The sequence below is a fragment of the Chelonoidis abingdonii genome, chromosome 2 (genome assembly GCF_003597395.2).
Source record: "Chelonoidis abingdonii isolate Lonesome George chromosome 2, CheloAbing_2.0, whole genome shotgun sequence".
NCBI classification, from domain to species: Eukaryota; Metazoa; Chordata; order Testudines; family Testudinidae; genus Chelonoidis; species Chelonoidis abingdonii.
In genome coordinates this window covers 14,052,046-14,072,420 of record NC_133770.1, presented here as the reverse complement: position 1 = coordinate 14,072,420, position 20,375 = coordinate 14,052,046, and the positions used below count along the sequence as shown (strand labels likewise).

Below are 20,375 nucleotides of genomic sequence, written 5' to 3'. Positions count from 1 at the left end.
CTTTGTCAGCTACTAGGACCCAGAGAGAAGTCAGAAAAGCGTGTCAGCCAAAGACATACAACAGCTTAGGAATTAACATATATAGAAACAGATGACTGTTCAGGCAGGACAGCACACAGGATAATGTGGCTACCAGCCAAGCAAAATTCTGTTCACCATGTTAATATTTTTTTTTGACCTAGTAAAAATGAGTTTATTCATTACCCTAAAAGGTTTAGAAAACCTGACCTGAGGAAAGTTTAAAAAACTGGGCATGTTTCATCTTTAGAAATGAAGACTGAGGGGACCCTGAGAACAGTCTCTTCAGATGTGTTAAGGACTGTTTTAAAGAGGACAGGGATCAGTCACAAGAAGTAATGGGCCGAATCTGCAGCAAGGGGGATTTGTTAGATATTAGGGAAGCTTTCTAACTCGTAGGTTCTAACTCCAGTTAAGCTCTGGAACAGGCTTCCCAGGGAAGCTTTGGAATCCCCACCCCTGAAAGTTTTTAAAAACAGGTGGGACAAACACTTGTCAGGGATGGTCTGAGTTTACTTGGTCCTGCCTCAGCATAGGGAGCTGGGTCTCAATGACCCCTTGAGGTCCCTTCCAGCCCTACACTGATTCTCATGGAAAGCGAGAAAGGATTTTTCCTGACAGGGTAAATGCTCACGATTGCCTACACTGAAGGATTATAATGCTGCAAGCATCACAGGAAGGTAGTGTGCTCCAGTGGGCCTGGACTTGGAAGTCAGAAGGCCAGGGTTCTATTCCTTGTTCCGCCACTGGCTGCTGGGTGACCCTGGCCATTTCCCCTCCCTCCACAAGTCTGACTTGCCTATTTAGACTACAGGCCTTGCGGAGGCAGTGACTGTCTAATGTATCTGGACAGTGCCTAGCACAATGGGGCCCCAACACAAAATAATACAAGTACCACACAACACCACAGAAGCCAGTTGTAGAGCGGAGCTGAGTGAGAAAGCAGCCGACAAGATGCCATCTGACAAGGCAGTATGGGAACTAGTTTCTTCTAGCCAGCTTCCACAGCACATGGTCTAATGAGACAAGCATCAACATGTTCCTCATCGAAGAGGCCTAGATGAATATGCCCAGCTCCCTTTCCCCACAAGGCCTGTACGCCTCCTCTTTATATCACTGCTGTACAAGGTTCTAGTTAACCCTTTCTCTTCCTAATGTATAGTGATATTTACACCCCTATCATATAATATCTTAGTGGGGATATTACAAGGGCCCGTCAAAAAAACCTGAAGGCATATCTCGCAACGCCAACAAAATAAATTTGCAGTGTACAGGCCATGGCACTTCAACTTTAGGAGCCAAACAAAGCCAGGCAGTTTGGAAAGATTTCAAACAGGCAATGACAGGAATCTACGTTACGTTTTACTTTTTAAATGTTAAGTAACAATTCTGATCATTTTTGAACTTCCTGGAAAAAACTAAGCAGGGAAGAGGAGGAAGATATGAAATTTCAGAGGGACTGGTTTCTTCTTGGGACTATGGGGTTGAATGTTTGAAAAAGAAGGTTTACACCATAGGAAGCCAACTGCTTACTCTGTTTCATAATAGGGAGCAATAATGAAGTAGGACAACAATTTTGCATTTTTAGCCCAGTAGCTATATGCTGCAAGATGCTGATAGAACACAATTTATCTACCAACAGACTGCTGGGGTGGGATGCTTTTAAAGACTGATCACTTATATAGATCTATCCAGTCATTCACTTGACTGGTCACTAATCTTTGGCACAGTTATACTAGTTACAGAGGACATCTGTGGTTCAACACCAGGTTAGAGTAAGAGTTTCAAGTACTTACCTTGGAATTCTCTTGGTAGCTTGCCACGACTGGTGGCCTCCTTGCATCCGCACATTGCAACAAGATCTTTAACATGGGACACCTTCCTGTTGTAACAGTCAAACAGAAGCAACTGCTAACAAAGAGAGCCTTGGAAGAACCCACGCTATTAGGGTTTAAGAGGATGAGTTGCATGATTAGAGTTAGGGTATGGCTACATTAGAAATTTCAAAGCACTGCCACGGCAGCGCTTTGAAGTGTGAGTGTAGTCAGAGCCGCAGCGCTGGGAGAGAGCTCTCCCAGCGCTACTTGTAAACCACATCCCTTATGGGTGTAGCGTGCAGGGCTGGGAGCCGTGCTCCCAGCGCTGCCGCCCTGATTACACTGACACTTTACAGCACTGCATCTTGCCGTGCTCAGGGGGGTGTTTTTTCACACCCCTGAGCGCGAAAGTTGCAGCGCTGTAAAGTGCCAGTGTAGCCAAGCCCTTCGCTGGTGATATATTACAAGATAAAGAGACTTGTAGCATCTCACTACTGCAAAAAGATTTCAATGCACTCTTGACTTCTCCTAAAATTTGAAGCAAAGTTCTCACAAATTCCTGAATCAGATCCTCTACTGTGGAGGATTCCTGACAATATTTTAAGACAGAAGGAGAAAAAAAGTTTGGCTCTTTATAACCCAGTACACCGTGCTAGATCCCAGTTCTGCAGAGGTGAAACCCCAGTGCAACCTCCCAGTTCTTCAAAACCCATCCCCACTAGGGTATGTCTACCTGCGGCACAGCTGTGGCTGGCCCCGATCTACTGACTCAGGCTCACAGGGTTTGGGCTGGGAGGCTTTAAACTTGCAGAGTAGACATTCACGCTCAGGCTGGAGCCTGGGGTCTGCGCACCCAGGACAGGGAAGGTCTCTGTATCCAAGCTACAGCCTGAGACCAAACGTCTAAACTGCAATTTTTAGCCCTACAACCCAAGTCAGCTGACAAGGGCTCAGACTCACTGCTGCAGGGTTTTTGTTGCAGTGTAGATACACATTAATACATTTTCACTTGGAGAGTCAGGGTATGGGCTTCTAAAGTTCAGTTATGTACATGAATTCTGTTATCCATGACAGCCCCATATCCCAGCTTTCCGATACGCAACATCAGACCCAACTTTTAAAACAAAATGGCACCTAAAGCATGGTCATGGACAATTTACTCTTTATTGATTAAAAATTAGAGATACATGCAACAAAATACAAAGTCAAAAGAAAAAAGGCGGAATATTTTACATCTGTCATTATAATCTACAACACAACCAAGTTGTGGAGAGGATCCTGTTTCATTAATGTAGCATTATCCTTAGAGTTATCAACTAAATTAAAAAATACCACCTGGTCCTAGGTTCAGACCAGAAGTACCAAAAACCAAATCCATTAATGACATATTAAAAAAAATATTTTTTATGAACAGCATTGGCACTTAGAAACTAAATTATCTAGCACTGTAGTATCCCAAGCAAAATTTTGAATGACTACCAAAAATGTCTAGACAGCGAATCTCAAATACACTCTAGTTGCCTTTTTTTTTTTTTTAATTTAAAAAACACACAGAAGCCTCAATGTCAGTGCAAACTCACTGTCTCTGCTAGTTCTGAATTAGGGAGGGCCAAGGATTATTTAATAAATAGATACTACGTGGTTTCATTTGAGCAGTTTGAGTCTCACATTTCTCAGCACCAGTGCGGAAATGCACAGTGAGGTATGCATGGCATGCAGACAGAAGAGAAGTAATACTGTACCAAAGTTTTTGGTCTCCATATTCTGTCTAATATTTAAAAATTTAAGAAGTATCACCCACTGGCCTTCATGAATGTGCAGATCACAACCAGCTCTTCCAAAGCCAATAAGAACTTTAGAGGATAAGCCATGAGCGTGCTTTGCATCACACAACACGAAAAGGTGCCAAAACTTTTCATACACTTTTAAAATGAGAACTAACTGCCCCATTATAATAAAAATTGTCATGTGCTTTATATTCCTTTATTCGCTCTCATACTCAGCACTTCAACGCTGCTCAGACTCTCATCCTCTTCTCCCATTCCCTCCCTGTGCACTTGTTTAATGATGGGATTGGGCATAACTGGCAGTCCCAGTAGGAAGATATTAAACTACAAGCTAAAGAAACAACTGCAGTATAAAACCATGCAAAATTTAGGAAGCTTCCATAGCTGCTCATAGAGAAAAATATATAAATATATATTGTTCATTACAAGACTTAGAAATAAAAAAGTCCTAACTGAACCCAGATGTCCCATTTTAACACTCCTTTCTGAATGGTATGCAACTGATGGAAACAGAACGTATTTCCATATTTCTATGTTAAATTACAGGCTTACAATTTAATTGTATAAAACATTTCAAAGCCAATAGAAGATACAAAGGCGAACTGTGAAACAGTAGGAAAAAAATCAACACCATTTATTATTCACATATTGCATTACAAGTGTCTTTTTTAAACTAAAAGTATAATTTATATTATTTATGTAGAAATTCAAATTAAACACCACATACTAACAAAACCTAAATGTGAGTTACATGGTTTCAGTGACCTCTTGATCAAACTTCGACACTTGGGTCGAGAAGACATCTGAAAACCCAAGCAGTTAGTGCAGGATGGACACAAGGTCCAGAGCTTACTTGCCTAGTATACATCTACTGGCAATCCTTTTATTGCTGTAAAACAGAACAGGGATTGTTCCACATGTACCTGTTTGCAAAGCACATAAGGAAGGACTCTCAGCAGGGCAGAGGGATTGGTTTTAAAGAATAATTCAATGTGCAGGCTTTCAAAGTGCCAAGCAGCATGGATTTCCTCTCCTTTGTACAAATGAGTATTACTAATCTACCTGAAATGTCAGTTTCTGGAAAGCCTCCCAGTTCTACTTTAAGAATGGATTACATCTGAGGACTACTTTAAGCAATAACCTGATCATGGTAAATTAAGAAGTTCTGTCCCAATGCCACACTTAGCACTAATGTGGAATGAAGGGAGGGGGGAAGGCTATTAGCAGTTTATCAAAGGGACAGATGAATAAATGGCTGGCACCCAAGATCTCAGTTTAAAGGAATCTCTCAGAAATGTGATCAAAGAAAATTTTCAGCTGTCCTACTGGTAAGACTTGGCTCGCTTTCTGAGATGCAGCATTCAAATCCGTTCAGTTTTAAAAGCACAGCCAAAGATGAGCAAGATTCCCCAGCATGTTGGCTGACCAATCAGCATCTCCCATTTCAGATGCAAGGTTCAAAGTAGATTCAAGAGCAAAAAACAAAACCAAAAAAAGGCCTTTTAAACTTGTGCAAAAACAGCAAGTGAAAGAAATGAAACCACATGTAAGCAAACATTTAGGCTGGATGATTAGGGTAGTGGAACCCCTGTTTCGTACTCAGTAGTTTTGTGTTTTTGTTTTTTAAAGTAAGGCAATAATAAAATGACCATGCAGGCAATGAAGTGTTGGATCTGCATGTGTGAGATGAAGGAGATATAAAAACACGAGAGAGTTGTTTACAAAAGCAGTAAACGGAATCAGTAATTTCAGGACGCTGAATAGGTTTGTGATCCTATTTCGGAAAAAAACATTAAAGCTCCTAGAATGGGGGCTATAGTTCAATTCTTTGGCAGTAGTGGTTTTTGTTTTGTTTGTTTTTCAGGCCAACAGAAGCATGAGAAATATGCACATATAGGTTTTCAGTAAGGAAACCTCTCCTGGGATTGCAGTTTAGCTGATGCTGAGCTGTGCAAATCCTATAAGTTTGCCATCATCAGGAATATCTGAGCCTTCCACACCAGATGCCTGGGAACACAATAGGAAAGAAAAATTCAATAGCACTACGTTATGCATTATTTATAGCTTGACCTGAGTGAGCTTAGTTCAGGGAAGGAGCAGGTACAGGACAATTTTGGTTCTGTTCACCAGATGGCAGTGTCTGAAGTTTACCTATGAGCATTTTTCAGCTATGAAGATCTGTGCTCAAAAGTTTCATCAACAATTATTCACTTTATGGCTAAGCCCGCTAGCCAGGGTGAAAAATACAGGTACTCTCTATCCCAAGATAGGTCTAAATTTATAATGGAGTGTCTTCAACCCCCTACTGATAAACAATTCTGGGTTTTGCTACTTCTTTGCAGGGCTCCTCTGCCACTACCACCATGCTTCTTGGGCTCAAGGACACCCTCAACCTCCTAACTCTTCATTTGGTCTTTCTTCTGCTTCCTCCCCTCTCAGAAAAAAGCTCCTGTCATCTGGAGCCTCCCTTTTCTCCTCCAGAAAGGAGCCCATGGCACCTTACCTGGCCAAAACACCTCTACTCTTGCTGGGTACATAGGGTTTTCAAGTCCGAATAAAAACCACCACACTATTTCAATACTCTTATTGAAAAGTTCAGGACAGTAAGTAAGGGGTTCAGGAAGCTTTTCACTAAATATGCAGTGTTTTATTTGCAAAAATGGCAACTTGCTTAGCAAGGGAACAGGAATAAATACCAATTTGAAAGTGACGGATCTGTTTGCCTGGGGTTCTTCCACAATTTTCTGCAGATTAGCTGCAACTGAAATCACACACACACAAATGTTACTTTAGGACACTCTTGATACAGTAAATTCCAAATTCACTAGGCACTTCTTTAAACACTGCTCAGAATGTACAAGCTTAAAACACTTTACAAATAGAGGCTAATGTATGAAATCTTTAGGCTCATAACTAGGCAAAATAAAAAGTTATGTTTAATCTACACCTTTAAACTGTACAAATATTATAGCTTGGTTCTGAAAAGCAAACTCTGTTTATGCAGGTGTGGTCTTAAATGCCTGACTGCGCCGGTAAATCAGCTTAGCTGCTAGCTGGAAGCATTTCTACCTTCCAAGAGGGAGGCTGGGGCAAGCACCTTTTCAAAATTAGTCTCTATGGAATGCTATTCGACATGCTATAGCTGAAGAGAAGTGCTCATGCAACGCAGATTGTTGTTAGTTTTAGCAGTAACATGCACCATTTAAGAGGATGTATTTGTTCAGGAAATGATTGTAGGACGTGGGGACCTAAGGCTTGTCTATACAAACACTTAGTTCGCAGCAAGCTGGGGTGCGTATGTACCCTGCACTAGCCTGCTGCGCACTGTCTGTGTGGACCCTGCTACAACATACTAAATGTTTTGTAGTGCACTTTGATCTGCTCCCGTTGTAAAATGGGACACCAGCCAAGGGCCTCCAGGAGTGAAAGGAGGTGAAAAGCAAGTGTGTTCACTGCACTGCCTAGATGCTGTTTATTTTAGTTTGTATTACATTACAGTCAACAGAACCTTTTCTTCACAGTTCTTAGAAATAGGACGTGTTCTCTGAACTCTGGGGCTCAAACCCACACACTCAGGCAAAACTCCCACTGGAATTAATGTCAGTTTTGCCCAGGTATGACATACAGAATCAGGGCCTAAGTGAACTTTCCTAGAAGAACTAAGTACCTAAAGATCTGGTCTATTTTCCACATGCGATATTATGAAAGGTGTTTATTGTAAAGCATACACATGCATACAGAGAAATACTATAGCATCACTTGTAATTACCTATTACTAAATCTCTGCCATCAACAAGCCCAGCTGAGATGAGTTCTTGAGACACACCATCAGCAGTATCTGTAGGGGACAAATAAGTATTGTTCAGTTTACATTACAACTAGTCTGGGAGAACTTACGCTATGGTCACTCAAACAACGAAGTCATAGGTACAACATTGGACAATCAAGTTTCTCACTAACCCAAATGATTTGGGAATCAGAAATTTGGCAAGGTTAAAACAAACAACTAAAACCTGCACAAATTGCACAGATTATAATTGATGATAACAATAAAAGTTCGCTGAGCTGGCTGAGCTAGAAAAATGACTAAATGGTCACATTAGAATGCAATAACAACAGTGTCAGTTACAATTTTGCTTCTTTTCTACCCTGAGCCAGTATTGACAGGTGGCCAGGCAAATTTAAGGCCACTAGAGACTTCTGAAAATATCCACATCTGCCTCCACCCCCCGCCCAAAACCTAAAAGATGGACACTATTTAAAATTAGCTACACTGTACCACCTCAATTATCCAGAGGTCTTGTAGGGACACCTAGAACTTTCAGATTGAAGGAACTGGCCCAGCAGCCTTCAAATCCTGCATTCATCACGTAACGTTGCACTCTATATGATTTTATGAAACACGCTGGAATATGCTTCATGCAAAAGGTCTCTTGTAAGGTATCATTACAAAGCTTATAATCTACTGAGTGTGGGCATCCTATTTATATAAATGTATCACTCTTGCATCTAAAACTAGAAATATGCACTATAACTCTGAGGTCCTACTGTAGTTATGCAAAGTGTGGGCCATTAATGGTGGTTTGGAATCTTGATAGCTCCCATCAACCAGGACAACTGACTGTGGATGGGTCTGTTTGCTTGCAGGCCTTCCTGTGAGTCAGGCTAGGAGGAATGAGGGCTTGAAGTCTTAGAGTGACTTTTTTTTTCGGGGGGAGGAGAGGGCGGTGAAGGAGAGATATGTCCCATTGCCTCAGCATCAAATTTCCAAGAAATGATCCAGGCAGTTTGCTCTGGATAGCTCAAACATTTAACGGGTGGAACAAGCACACTCCAGTGGAGCACGCATCTCAATCTGAACTTCTGCTTCGATCTCCACACATTCATTTCAATTTTTTGCCAAGAAAAAAAAACGAAACAAAAACCCACCACAAAGATAGCCCCCACCCTCCCACCCGTTCCTCAATACATTTAATTTCCACAACTACTCACCTCTCCCTGGGGTAAATTCAAACCGAATATCATTTAGTTCTTTCTTTGAATTCCTGTGGTAAGAATACATAGTATTAATGAAATTAAAATGAAACAGCAGATGTTGTACAGAGTTTATTTCGGATTGTTTGGGGATTCCAGTGTTCTGGTTGAAGGGGAGTGTAGCAGGGTGGATCCCTGCTCCGGCCCTGAAGGGGTTAAAACAGCCCAAGGAAGGGGCCAGGGCTGGAGAAAGCAGCCTTGTAGGCTGGGCTGATTGGGGAAGTGGCTGCAGCTGGGGCCACACCCCAAACTGAGTCACAGGCCCTTATAAAAGGGCAGAGAAGCCAGGAGCTAAGGAGTCCCTCTCTGCGTTCAGAGAGAGAAGGGCCTGGCTGCTGAGACAAGGTACCTAGCGTGGAGCAGGGCTGGGGAAAGGCAGAGGAGCTGGGGAGCTCCTGCCTGGAGAGCCCCAGGCTGTGGCCTAGCAGTAGGCTAGGAGGTACTGGGGTTGCAGGGTGCAACCCAGGGGTAGGCCAAGGCAGCAGGCCCAAACCCCTTTGCCGATGATGAGAGGCTAATACTGCAGTCTCCCCCAGGGCATGGGGCTAGCTAATGACTGGGCAGTTGCCAAGACCCTGAGGCAAACTGGGGATAGAGTGGAGGGGTTCCCAGGGAGGGGAAACCCTAAGGAGAAAGGGGATACTGCCAGGGGGCAGCACCCCATGTAAAAGGGGCACCGGGGTCCAGGGAGGGACATGGGGCCAGAAGCCAGATCACCGGCCTGCAGAGGGCGCTCCATCTACATATTTGAGCTAATTCCCTGAAGCAACCAGCAGGAGGCGCCGGAGGGGTGAGCTGGCCTGGTTACAGGGAGTCATTCAAAAGTCAGTTTTAAAAAGATAACTGGGTTTTAATTTTTAAATACTAGCTACTCTATCCAACAGGGATGCACAGACAGTCCCTGGATTTGTGCCTGGGAGGAAAGCTCTCAGTGGAGGGCCGTATACTTAGGAATGTGCTTCCCCCATTGGTTTGACAGAGCCCGTGCTTGTTGATACCTGGGATACATAAGGCCCCTCTATCCAGGAACTTATGAGCATGCTCTCCCCACATAAAGACATTCCAGTATCTGAGCACCATGCAAACATTAATAGATTCATCCTTGAAGCATCCCTGTGGGGTAGGAGAAGTATCCCCATTTTGCCAATGGGGAACTGAGGCAGAGAGATTAACTAACTTGCCTAGGAAGTTTGTGGCAGACTCAAATCTTAGCAACTCAGTCCAGTGCCTTAAACCAGAAGATCGTCCTTCTCTCAGCTCTCAATGAAGGGACTCTTCAGGAGACACCTGAGAGCTGAATGTTCTTTAATGGAACTGCTGATGTTGCCAGTTTAGATTGTATTTATAACTGGTTTTCTCTTTCTTGTACCTAACTACAGAAGGACACTGTGCACAGTGGTAAACTGTTCTAAATAAGCTGATATCCTTATACAATGAACTTTAGGAAGCGCCCCCCCACCCCTCCAAGTTAGTTAAACACAGTTGTGCTTACGAAAGCACAACGGAAGGCCATTCAGTACAACGTCAGGTCTCTTGTGCAGACCGCTGGCTGCTACTCCATGAGACACTCCCAGCATGCCAACACAGAATCCCATTATAGCTGAGCAAGCCCACAAGAGAACAGGTACCATATGTGATTTCTGATGTTTTAAACAACTTAATATCCCTGAACCTCCATGGGGAAAACAGGGATAATTCATTCTTGCCTAGCGCACAGACTTTGGTATGCTTTAAACCAAGATCGATACCTTTCAGGATATAGAATTTGCAAAGCTGCAAGGAGGAGTCTGAATAAAAGAATTTGGGCTTCCTGGATTTCCTCATGCCCTCCAGTCGCATGGCCAAACGTTGCTGGGTTTTGGTCCCAGTTGGGACATGGGATGGAAACTAGACTGGAGTACATGTATGGTCACCATCCCTTCAATGCAACAAGGGAGAAGACATGACAATCTATGAAATTAACAACACTTCTAGAATACTCTACAAACAGTCGTCCTCACAGCAACCCTTCAAGGTGGGGATAACTTCACCTACCTCTCTTACAGATGGGGAAAACTGGTTATATAATTTACTCAAGGAAACAATGTTTCAGTGACAAATCCAGGATTACAGTTCCAGAGCTCCCTAGTTTAACAGCCCAGGCCCCACCCACTGCACCTTCCTTTCCAACAGTTCCACAGTAGCACACTTACCTTAACCTTAGCACAAGGCTGATGGGGACTTTTATATCCTCCTGAACTGGTGCTGCAGCAGGGGCAGGGACGGGGGCTGGTGGTGCCTAAAATGGGATTGGATTATTTTAAAATCAACTAGCACCAACCCCTCTTCCCCCCAGTCTTAAAAGCACAAAACAGATTACAACAATTGAGTATAAATACTGAATACCATACAACTATCAAATACTACGTAATGTGTGGGCATATAACCACTCACTGGAATACAGAGAGCACAATGAAAACCCAAATGAGGGGAATATTAATGTACACTTGAACTATACTACATAGCAATATTTAGAATGACAATCCTGTCTGGAATTGTCTCCAGAGAAAATAAATGGTGGAATAGGTATTTGCCTTTTAGAGAACTGGAAACTGGCCAGAGGCTTCAGAAGAGGTTTTCAGCACACTTATCAAATAATTTTTCAGGCAAATTTGATTTGTCTGGAATCTAAGATATTTGATAGATAAAATATTTGATAAATCATGATAGATTTTCTATCCCCTGCCTCAAGATATCCTACACGGCTTTTTGAAGATACAGGACAAATTTTTCAAAGACATCTAAGTTTTTTATGAGCCTTAAGCCCAATTGACTTTCAGTGAGATTTAGGCGATTTAGAACATTTTAGCCACAATCCATAAAACCATAAATCAGTGGATTTATAGATAAGTAGGGACATTCTGTACATTCCTGAATATATGGTTGTTTCACAGATTCCCTAACTAAATGGATTTTAAAAAGTTCTAAAAGTGGTTTATCTGCCCATTTTCACTGCTGAATTACGGCTGATTATTTCTGCTTGGAGTCAGATATTTGTTTCATGCTCTTCAGTAGTACATTTCTAGATCTTTATATTGCTGGCGATAGATTTTAGTAAAGGGATATATTGTTTAATCAAAATCTGGCACGGAGTGGGGGGAGAATTGATTGCTCTTTCATTGTCTAAATCTTGGTCTACATTTCAGATGCTGCACAAGATATTTTAGCTTGAAGCAATAGGACAGGACAGTATACTAGGCTGACAAAACATGGAAACTCTTCCCAAGACCCTTTTTTATCTGAATCACTCTGTTTTGTTTATCTGAATCACTCTCACAAATTGACTGAGGAATGAGGTATTTCACTCTGATACTAATTTCACTACCTTTTCTGAAAAAAAATCTGGCTTGGGCAAAGTTTTTGGCCTGAGGGCCGCATCGGGTTTCGGAAATTGTACGGAGGGCTGGTTATGGGGAGGCTGTGCCTCCCCAAACAATAGGCATGGCCCAGCTGCCATCCCCTATCCCCGCCCCCTGCTTCTTGCTTCCTGATGCCCCTCCCCAAGACTCCTGCCCCATCCAACTCCCCTCCCCGTTCTCTGACAACCCCTCCCCCCCCAGCACCCCTGCCCCATCCATTCCCCTTGCTCCCTGTCCCCTGACCGCCCCTGGAACACTCGCCTCTGTCTGCCCCCAATCACCCCATCCCTCATTCCTGACTGCCCCCCATCCCCCACAGGACCCCTGCTACATCCAACCAGCCCTTCTCTCTGTCCCCTGACTGTCCCTGGAACCCCCACCCCTGACTTCCCCTCCCATCCCCCCATCCAAACCCCCCCCTTCCTGACTCCCCAGGATCCCTGCCCCCATTCAATCCCCCTGTCCTCTGCCCTCTGACTGCCCCGATCCCTATCCACACCCCCACCCCCGACCACCACCCTGAACTCCCCTGCCTTCTATCCACCCCCTCACGCCCTTACCGCGCTGCCTGGAGCACCAGTGGCTGGCGGTGCTAGAGCTGTGCTGCCCAGAGCACCAGGCTGGAACCATTCATGCCACCACGCAGCACAGAGCACCAGGTCAGGCTGGGCTCTGCAGCTGCACTGCCCCAGGAGCTCGCAGCCCCGCTGCCCAGAGCGTTGTGGTGGGGCGAGCTGAAGCTGCAGGAGAGGGGAAACAGCAGAGGGGGGAGGCCGGGGCGAGCCTCCCGGGGCCGGATGTGGCCCGCAGGCCATAGTTTGCCCATCTCTGGTCTAAATGCTTGCCCTATTTTAAAAAAAAGCATCAAAGATTCTGAGCTATGATTTAATGCAGCGAAGTGACTGTCTACTCCAAACTGTACCATTTCTCTTTAAGACTAGTATGTTGTCAGTAATGGTTATCTTTAAAATGGGAATAGGAATTAAGTGCGATGAGTTTATATATAATTCTACTACCAAAAAAAAGTTTCTAGGAAAAAATGAAGACCAGAGTTACTTTTACTAGTAGCATTGCCAAAACTCTTCCCTATGTGGCTGCTAGTGAGATCATGTTAGTTTTGTCCTTTCTAATATTAAATGCTTCTCCCCAACTGCAAATACGAACATTAGTTTTTTTATTTAAAAGTACCACCATTCAGGAGTCTGGCAAATGTAGCAGCACAGTAAGCCAGACAAACTGTAAGACATATTCCAAATATCTCTGGAATAGTTTATTTTGGCAATTTCCGCCCCCCACTGCCCTTTCAGCCCAAGACATCAGAATTCACTTTTTCCCTCCTGGGTAGTCTCTCCTAGCTGGGCTTTGCACTAAAACAATACAGAAAAGAATTAAGTTCTGTGCTACTTAGCATGGTTTTAGGTTTCCTCACACACATCTGCACCAAACAGGAGCCTGTCAAAAAACAGCCTCAAACTCAGGGAAATCTGGTTTCTCTATTAGCCTTTTGTTAATACGAAGGCTTTTTCAATGCACGTGTCCTGCATCTCCTTTCAGAGCCTGGAGGACCTCCTGCTTCCACCTCCAGTTTCCTCCTTATAGACATACCCTTGAGACTCTGAGGCTGCTGAGAGGTCTGGCCAGAACCTGCTTGACAGCCCTGTCAATGTTACTTCTTAATCACCTTAAAAAGCTGCTGATCTAACCAAAAGTGGGGTGCGCAAGACCATCCATTGGGGGCTGCGGTCAGAGGAACACCGTGGGAGCAAACAGGGTGGCACGGCCGGAGGAGCGCCTCAGGAGCAAACAAGGTGGCGCGAACGGAGGAGTGCCACCGGAGGTGGAAAAGGGGGGGGGGGGGAAGAAGGGGAAGAGACAGCTGGAGGAGCTTCGCCCTAAGATTGGCCAGAATGCTGCCCCAGGCACGTGCTTCCTACGCTCTTGCCTGGAGCCGGCATTATGAGGTATCCTGAGGGAAGAGAGGGAGTTCCATAGCACGGAGGGGTTGACAATAGCGCCCTCACTCATTTGTTCGCTTTCAGCATATTGCGACGTATTACAGTTTATGTGAGCCTGGTTAAGTGGATTTATGGATCATATTATCTCGTTTTAACTACACTAACCCTCACAAAATGGACAAGTGGCTTAAAAAGATTCCTGCAAAGAAACCGCAGATTGAAGATCATACTAATACGAGGACAAGAAAACACCAAGAAAATGGCAGAGCTGACAGTTATCCTACTCCTAGTACGAGCTCTTCATCAGCCACATTACGAGGTAAAAACAATGAGGATCTAATCAGATCTGACAAGAAGTCAGCCCAAAAAATTCGAAATTATCAAGACGACTTTTTGAAATATGGATTTACATCCACTATCGTTAACGATGAAGCTCGCCCTAAGTATATTGTGCCTTGAGATATTAGCTAATGATAGTATGAAGCCATCATGATTAGCTAGACATTTAAAAACTAAGCATCCAGAACATGAAGACAAACCTCTACAATTTTTTCAGCCATGCTTAAGGTCATGTGATACTCAGTCCAGTACTTTTTAGTGAAATTTTCTACTTAATGATAAATGTTAAGAAGCCTTTTTTGAGGTTTTTTTTACTTAATAGCGAAAGACAAAAAGCCACATACCATTGGGGAAATACTTCTTCCTGCCGCGGTAAAAATGGATGAAATAATACATGGAAAACAATATGGCGACAAACTAAAATGCATTCCTTTGTCAGCAAATACTGTTGGAAGATGCATAGAAAACATTGCTGAAGATTCGAAGGACAAGTATTAGAACAAATTACGCAGTGTGGGTGGTTTGCTATATAGTTGGATGAAAGTACAGATGTTTCTAACATGTCTCAGCTTATGGTATTTGCTAGATTCTGTTTCAATAATGAAATACATGAAGAACTACTTTTTTGTGAGCCACTAAAGGAAAGATGTACTGGAGAAGATGTATTCTCAACAGTAAATGGCTTCTTTAATAAAAACAATGTTTTATGGAAAAACCTGTGTAAGTGTAACCACTGATGGAGCAGCTGCTTTGACTGGAATAAAGAAAGGATTCCAGGGTAAGGTTACAGAGATAGTACCACATGTGAAATTCGTTCACTGCATCATTCATAGGCAAGCTATTGCAGCAAAGAAGTTGGAGCCAGAAGTCCACAAAGTGCTACAGGATGTCATCAATGTGATTAATTTTATAAAAACAAGACCTTTACATAGTAGAATCTTTAGAATACTTTGTAACGAGATGGGGAGTGACCATGAAAATCTTTTGTACCACACACAGGTTCACTGGTTATCTCATGGCAAAGTGCTTAAAAAAAAGAGCTGCAGAACTTAAAGATGAGTTACGCATTTCTTTTACAAATAGACAAGTGTTCCAAATTTGCTGACCTTTTCAGTGATGACAAGTGGTTGTCAGTAGTATGCTATCCAGCAGATATTTTCGAAAGAATAAACACACTTAATCTGTCCTTTCAAGGTAAAGGTGACCTTTTAACGAGAGAGAAAGTAACTGCTTTTCGAAAGAAACTCGTGCTATGGAGAAAGCATTTTGAAAATGGATGTTTGGAAATGTTTCCATCGTTATGTGATGTTTGTTGCTGAAAACGATGTAAGTGTGTCACCTATAAAAGCTCTCATATCTGCACACTTAAACTGGGAAACAGAATTTTCTAACCTGTTTAAAAATCTTCCAAATGAAGAGTTTCAGTGTGTTTTGAACCCATTTGTTAAAAATATAAAAATGCAACACCTTCCAATTAGTTTGCAAGAACAACTGACTGACATCAAGGAAGATGGAAATTTACGAGCAGAATTTCAACAAAAACCTTTGTATAATTGGTGGATGGGACTGAAAAATGAGTATCACGATTTAGTAAGCGCAGCCAACGATGCACTTCTTCCATTTAGATCTACGTATCTTTCTGAGGCATCTTTTTCAGCTATGACAGCCATTAAAACCAAGGTGCAAAATAAACTGAACTTAGAACTAGACCTTCGAATCACTGTATCAAAGTGTTAAACCAAGATTTTCAAAAATAATGAAGCATATTCAATCACATTGCTCTCACTAAAAAATATTAATTTTTTTTAGTGAGAGCAAAAAGTTAATAGCTAATAAATTATTTTAAAAATATTTTCTCTCTCATCTTTTTAATTTCTATTTTTTGTGTATGTTTTAAAATGTACATAATATATTAATACAGTAGTACATATATATAATTTATACATAAATAAATATACATATACTGGAGGTGTGTGCTCAAAAATTTTTTACTGATAGGGGTGCGCGATCAAAAAAGTTTGGAGACCACTGATCTAACCAATGCACTCCCCTGTACAGCACTAAAAGCCACTACTAGTTCAGAGAAAAGAAAACCAGGGAGCAAGCAGATCCCTGCAGGATTCTGCAAAGCTAAGCATCTCAAAGCCACCAGGGCCTGCCTACTCCTCTTACTGAACTGGACAATTTATCATGCTAGTACAAATTATCGTAAGCAGCTTTCCTGGCTTAAGTAAATTCTAGTGAGACTGATACTTTAAGGAGGGTCTACTACAAAACTGAACATATGTATAAGGGTTTCCAGCCTTACCTGCCCTGCTGCTGGAGCTGCTGCAGGAGGCTGAGTAGGTGGAGGGACAGCAATTTGAGAAGGCTGCGCAGGTGCTTGTCCTGCTGGCTGAGGTAGTTGAGCAGGAGTCTGTGCTGGAACATGGAGTAAATGACCTGTCGGTTCAGCTGGTGGGAACAGCTACAAAAACAAGACATTTTAATGAGAAAAGGAATGTCATTAAAAGTAGGTGGTTGTGCATGATGTGCATTTTGACCCCACTTGCCAAAGCACAACTGACAAGTTTACTGCCAGCTACATTTCCATCCCCTCAAACCACTAAGTCAGATCCAAGTGTGTGTCAAGGGGCTTCAACTTCTCCTTGCTCTGGAAGATGATTCTTCCTCTCCCTCATCTCCTGAAATGCTTGTCCTCTCTATTACTATGGACAAGAAACTTGTATGGCAGAAGGACTGAATGCTACATAGTAATACAAACTGAGCTCTTCCCTGGAATATACAATCATATGCTGTAGTCTCCGTTTTCTTTGAACATGAGCATTATTGACATGTCTCATTTGCCAAGTCATCGGGTCAACCTCCCACACTGCTTTATTAAAACTAGCTTGTGATGCCTTTCAGAGGGGATACACACACAACACAGTGAAGAATTAAATCTTCGTAGATAATTATCTGTTTCCAGAGAAATAGGATTCCAGTTATTAAGATGTCAAAACAGTTTGGCATTCAGTTTTGAGGTATCACAAACAGAGTGCAGGCTCTTCAAAGCATGTAAGAGCAGCATGATTGGGACTGGATGTATAGATTTAATGCTCTAGTTCCTGGCTGAAAAAATATGGAAAAGCAAGAACCTAGGGGAGAAGGATGGGTGAAATGTGAGTTATTGCAATTATAAATCTTCTGACTTCATTCTGAAATGGCTCCAGGGAATTGATCAAGTTCTCAGTTGCAAGCTGAAGTTAGAACAAGTAGGCTAAACCTCATCAGAATTCTACAAGACATGCCAGCTTAACATCCCGTGTGTGTCGGGAAGGAAATAAGTAATATCCACGCACCAAATCAGCAAGCAACCATATGCTAATACCTAAGATACACGAACAACATTCCTGTGTAAGATTTACAGACTGCAAACAGTTCTGAGGCAAGATTTTTCACTGTCATTAAATTCTGGCTCCACTGCCAACTGTGAAGGACTACTGAAGGCCTAGCTCAGAAGCTTAGCTGTAGGCTGAGAATGAGTCAGACCAGGTCCTGTAAAATGGGCACTTTGGGTATGTCCACGTTGCAATTAAAAACACGATGGCTTAGGCTCGCAGGGCTCAGGCTAATGGGCTGTTTAATCCTCAGGCCCAAATGTCTACACGGCAGCTGAAAAGCCTCTTAGCCCAAGTCCACATCAGTTGGCACAGGCCAGCTGTGGGTTTTGAATTACAAGTAGACAAACCCTTTGACTACGTTGTTTGGAGGGAAGGGATGTAAAGAATTTGACAGACTTTGAAATAGTGGATTCAACCTCAAAGCTGGAGAGCAGTAACAATCTTCAGGATTTTATCTGACAAGAAAATCAGAGAAGATCCCCACAAGGGTGTGAACATAGCACCTAACTCAATTCTTATATGAGCCTCTGTCATGATAAAAGTAAGCTGAAAACAACATTCTCTATAAAGCAGCGGTTCTCAAACTGTGGGTCAGGACCCCAAAGTGGGTCACAACCCCATCTTAATGGGATCACCAGAGCCAGCGCCCGAGCCTAAGCCCAAGCCCAACTGCCTGGGATCGAAGCTTGAGGGCTTCAGCCCTGGGTGGTGGGGCTCAGGTTACAGGTTCAGGGCAGTAGAGTCTGGGCTTTGCCCGGGCTTTCCCCTCCATCCCACCCAGGGTCGTGCGGCTCAGGCTTTGGTCCCCCCTCCTTGGGTTGTGAAGTAATTTTTGTCATCAGAAGGGAGTCGCAGTGCAATAACGTTTGAGAACCCCTGCTATAAAGGTTTGTTAAGGTTAGTGCCAAGAGTCTCTCTCTAGCTAGTCAATGATTCACTTTCTAGGGAAGGAACTAGCTTCCAAGCCTGGGGACATTATTTTTAGAGGTCAATAAGAACATGTTCCTTGTGATATTGGCAATGATTGGGAGTTGTCAGATTCAAAGAGCAACAACTTCCAAAACGTCCAACTTACCTCAGAATTCTGTAAAGATTCTTTCACTCTGGGAGACTAAAAAACAAAAAAAAGATCAGTTGCTACTATAAGCTGTAACAGAACTGAATCTTATTGACTAGCCATGTACTGTCTCAACCACGTTAATATTCACTAAATGCACATACATGGGTCTGGTCTTACTTTTATCTACATATTAAAATGCACAATAGCAATCAAACCAGATAATTTCTCAGCAGCCTAGCCATGCTCTATCCCCCGGAAATGCATTGTCATGGCCTGGCTTATTACTTACAGTTTAGATTTATATACAGTAGCATATAATAAGAAATGCCAGAGTTCTTTACTGGCAGAGAAATCTAATATTAATGAGGACTACATTGATCAGATTTGGATTTCATTAGCAAGCCGAGCCAATAAAGTCTGTTTTAAAGCCACTCCAACTTTTAAAGAGGATATAACAGAAAAGCAATTAGAACATTAAAGGTGTCATAAGCATTCAATACATTAGAAAGTTGAAGTCATAAGTAATATACACAACAATGAAAAACAATTCCTAAGAACAATGAAGTATTTTTTCCTTTCTACAGCTGAAACAAGGAACAAATAGTCTTATTTACAATATTACCTTTTCCTATTAGTTTTAATTTCCGTTATGGTTATGCCTAAAACCCTCAAAGGCCCCATTGTGCTTAAGCATTTTAGAAACAACTAACAAAAGGCAGTCCCTTGGACTCTAGGTGTCAGAAAACAAGTGGAAGAGACAAGGTAAAAGGAAATTATTCAACATTTAACTAGATTTGGGGAACTCTGTGTTAGGTGCTATACAAACACAGAACAGACCCTTCCCCAAAGAATTAATAGCCCAAAACAGTGTTTCTCAACCTTTTTGTGCTGACGACCCCACTTGGACTTACTCAGATTTGAAAAAATAGGTAGAGCCCTGGGCGGATGGAAAATTTATATCCGCAGATATCCACAGAGTTGCAAGGCTCTAGTGACAACAAGAGAGGCCAGGAAGCAGGCCATGAACCACAACGGTGAAAGCAGCAGCATGTCAGGCAGCTGCTTGCAGCAGCCAGCGCCCAGCCTGGGCAGCTCGTCCAGCCTGACTATTCCACCCCCAGCCCTACACACTAGAACGGGCACCAGCCTCACTGGTCCCTGGTCATGCTAGTGTGTGCAAGCGGCTTACATGCTCACGGATAGGAGTCTTGCTCTTTATCACTAAAGCTCTGCAACTCTGCAAATATCTGCTTTATACCCATGCGGAGTTCTAACAGTAAGGGGATGAAGCCACCTGGGGCCGGGGCTCAAGCCCCCGGGAGCTGACAGATTAATCCTGAGCCCCACCACCAAAGGCTGACAGACCAAGCCCACAGCCCCCCTTAAACGTGTCCCACAATCCCCCTGGAGACTGAGAAACAATGGTCTAAAAAATGGGGTTGAGGTTGGGATAGTAAAGTAATACTACATGTGGTATTCCTGGAAGCAGAGGGTAACAAAGTGACTCTCAGTCCTGGGCACCCCGTGAACGATCACAATGCCAGAAGAGATCCTAATCTCTTTTTGGGTGTCAGAGACATCATC

At 42.9% G+C, this 20,375-nt stretch overlaps 1 protein-coding gene across 3 annotated transcripts in view; it reads right to left on the bottom strand.

Annotated features, from left to right (window-relative positions):
- Window positions 1–2,980: 2,980 nt before the first annotated feature.
- The window catches only part of OXSR1 (oxidative stress responsive kinase 1), a 126,104-nt gene continuing 108,709 nt past the window's right edge, over window positions 2,981–20,375 (bottom strand). For all 3 annotated transcript variants that reach the window (XM_032784041.2, XM_032784043.2, XM_075062177.1), the window contains 7 exons: window positions 18,807–18,842; window positions 16,657–16,815; window positions 10,849–10,934; window positions 8,615–8,667; window positions 7,392–7,460; window positions 6,319–6,383; window positions 2,981–5,629 (listed from right to left, as the gene is read on the bottom strand). In XM_032784041.2, coding sequence (XP_032639932.1) covers window positions 5,555–5,629; window positions 6,319–6,383; window positions 7,392–7,460; window positions 8,615–8,667; window positions 10,849–10,934; window positions 16,657–16,815; window positions 18,807–18,842 — 543 coding nt within the window. In that variant the 3' untranslated portion in view covers window positions 2,981–5,554. The remainder of the gene's footprint in view (window positions 5,630–6,318; window positions 6,384–7,391; window positions 7,461–8,614; window positions 8,668–10,848; window positions 10,935–16,656; window positions 16,816–18,806; window positions 18,843–20,375) is intronic.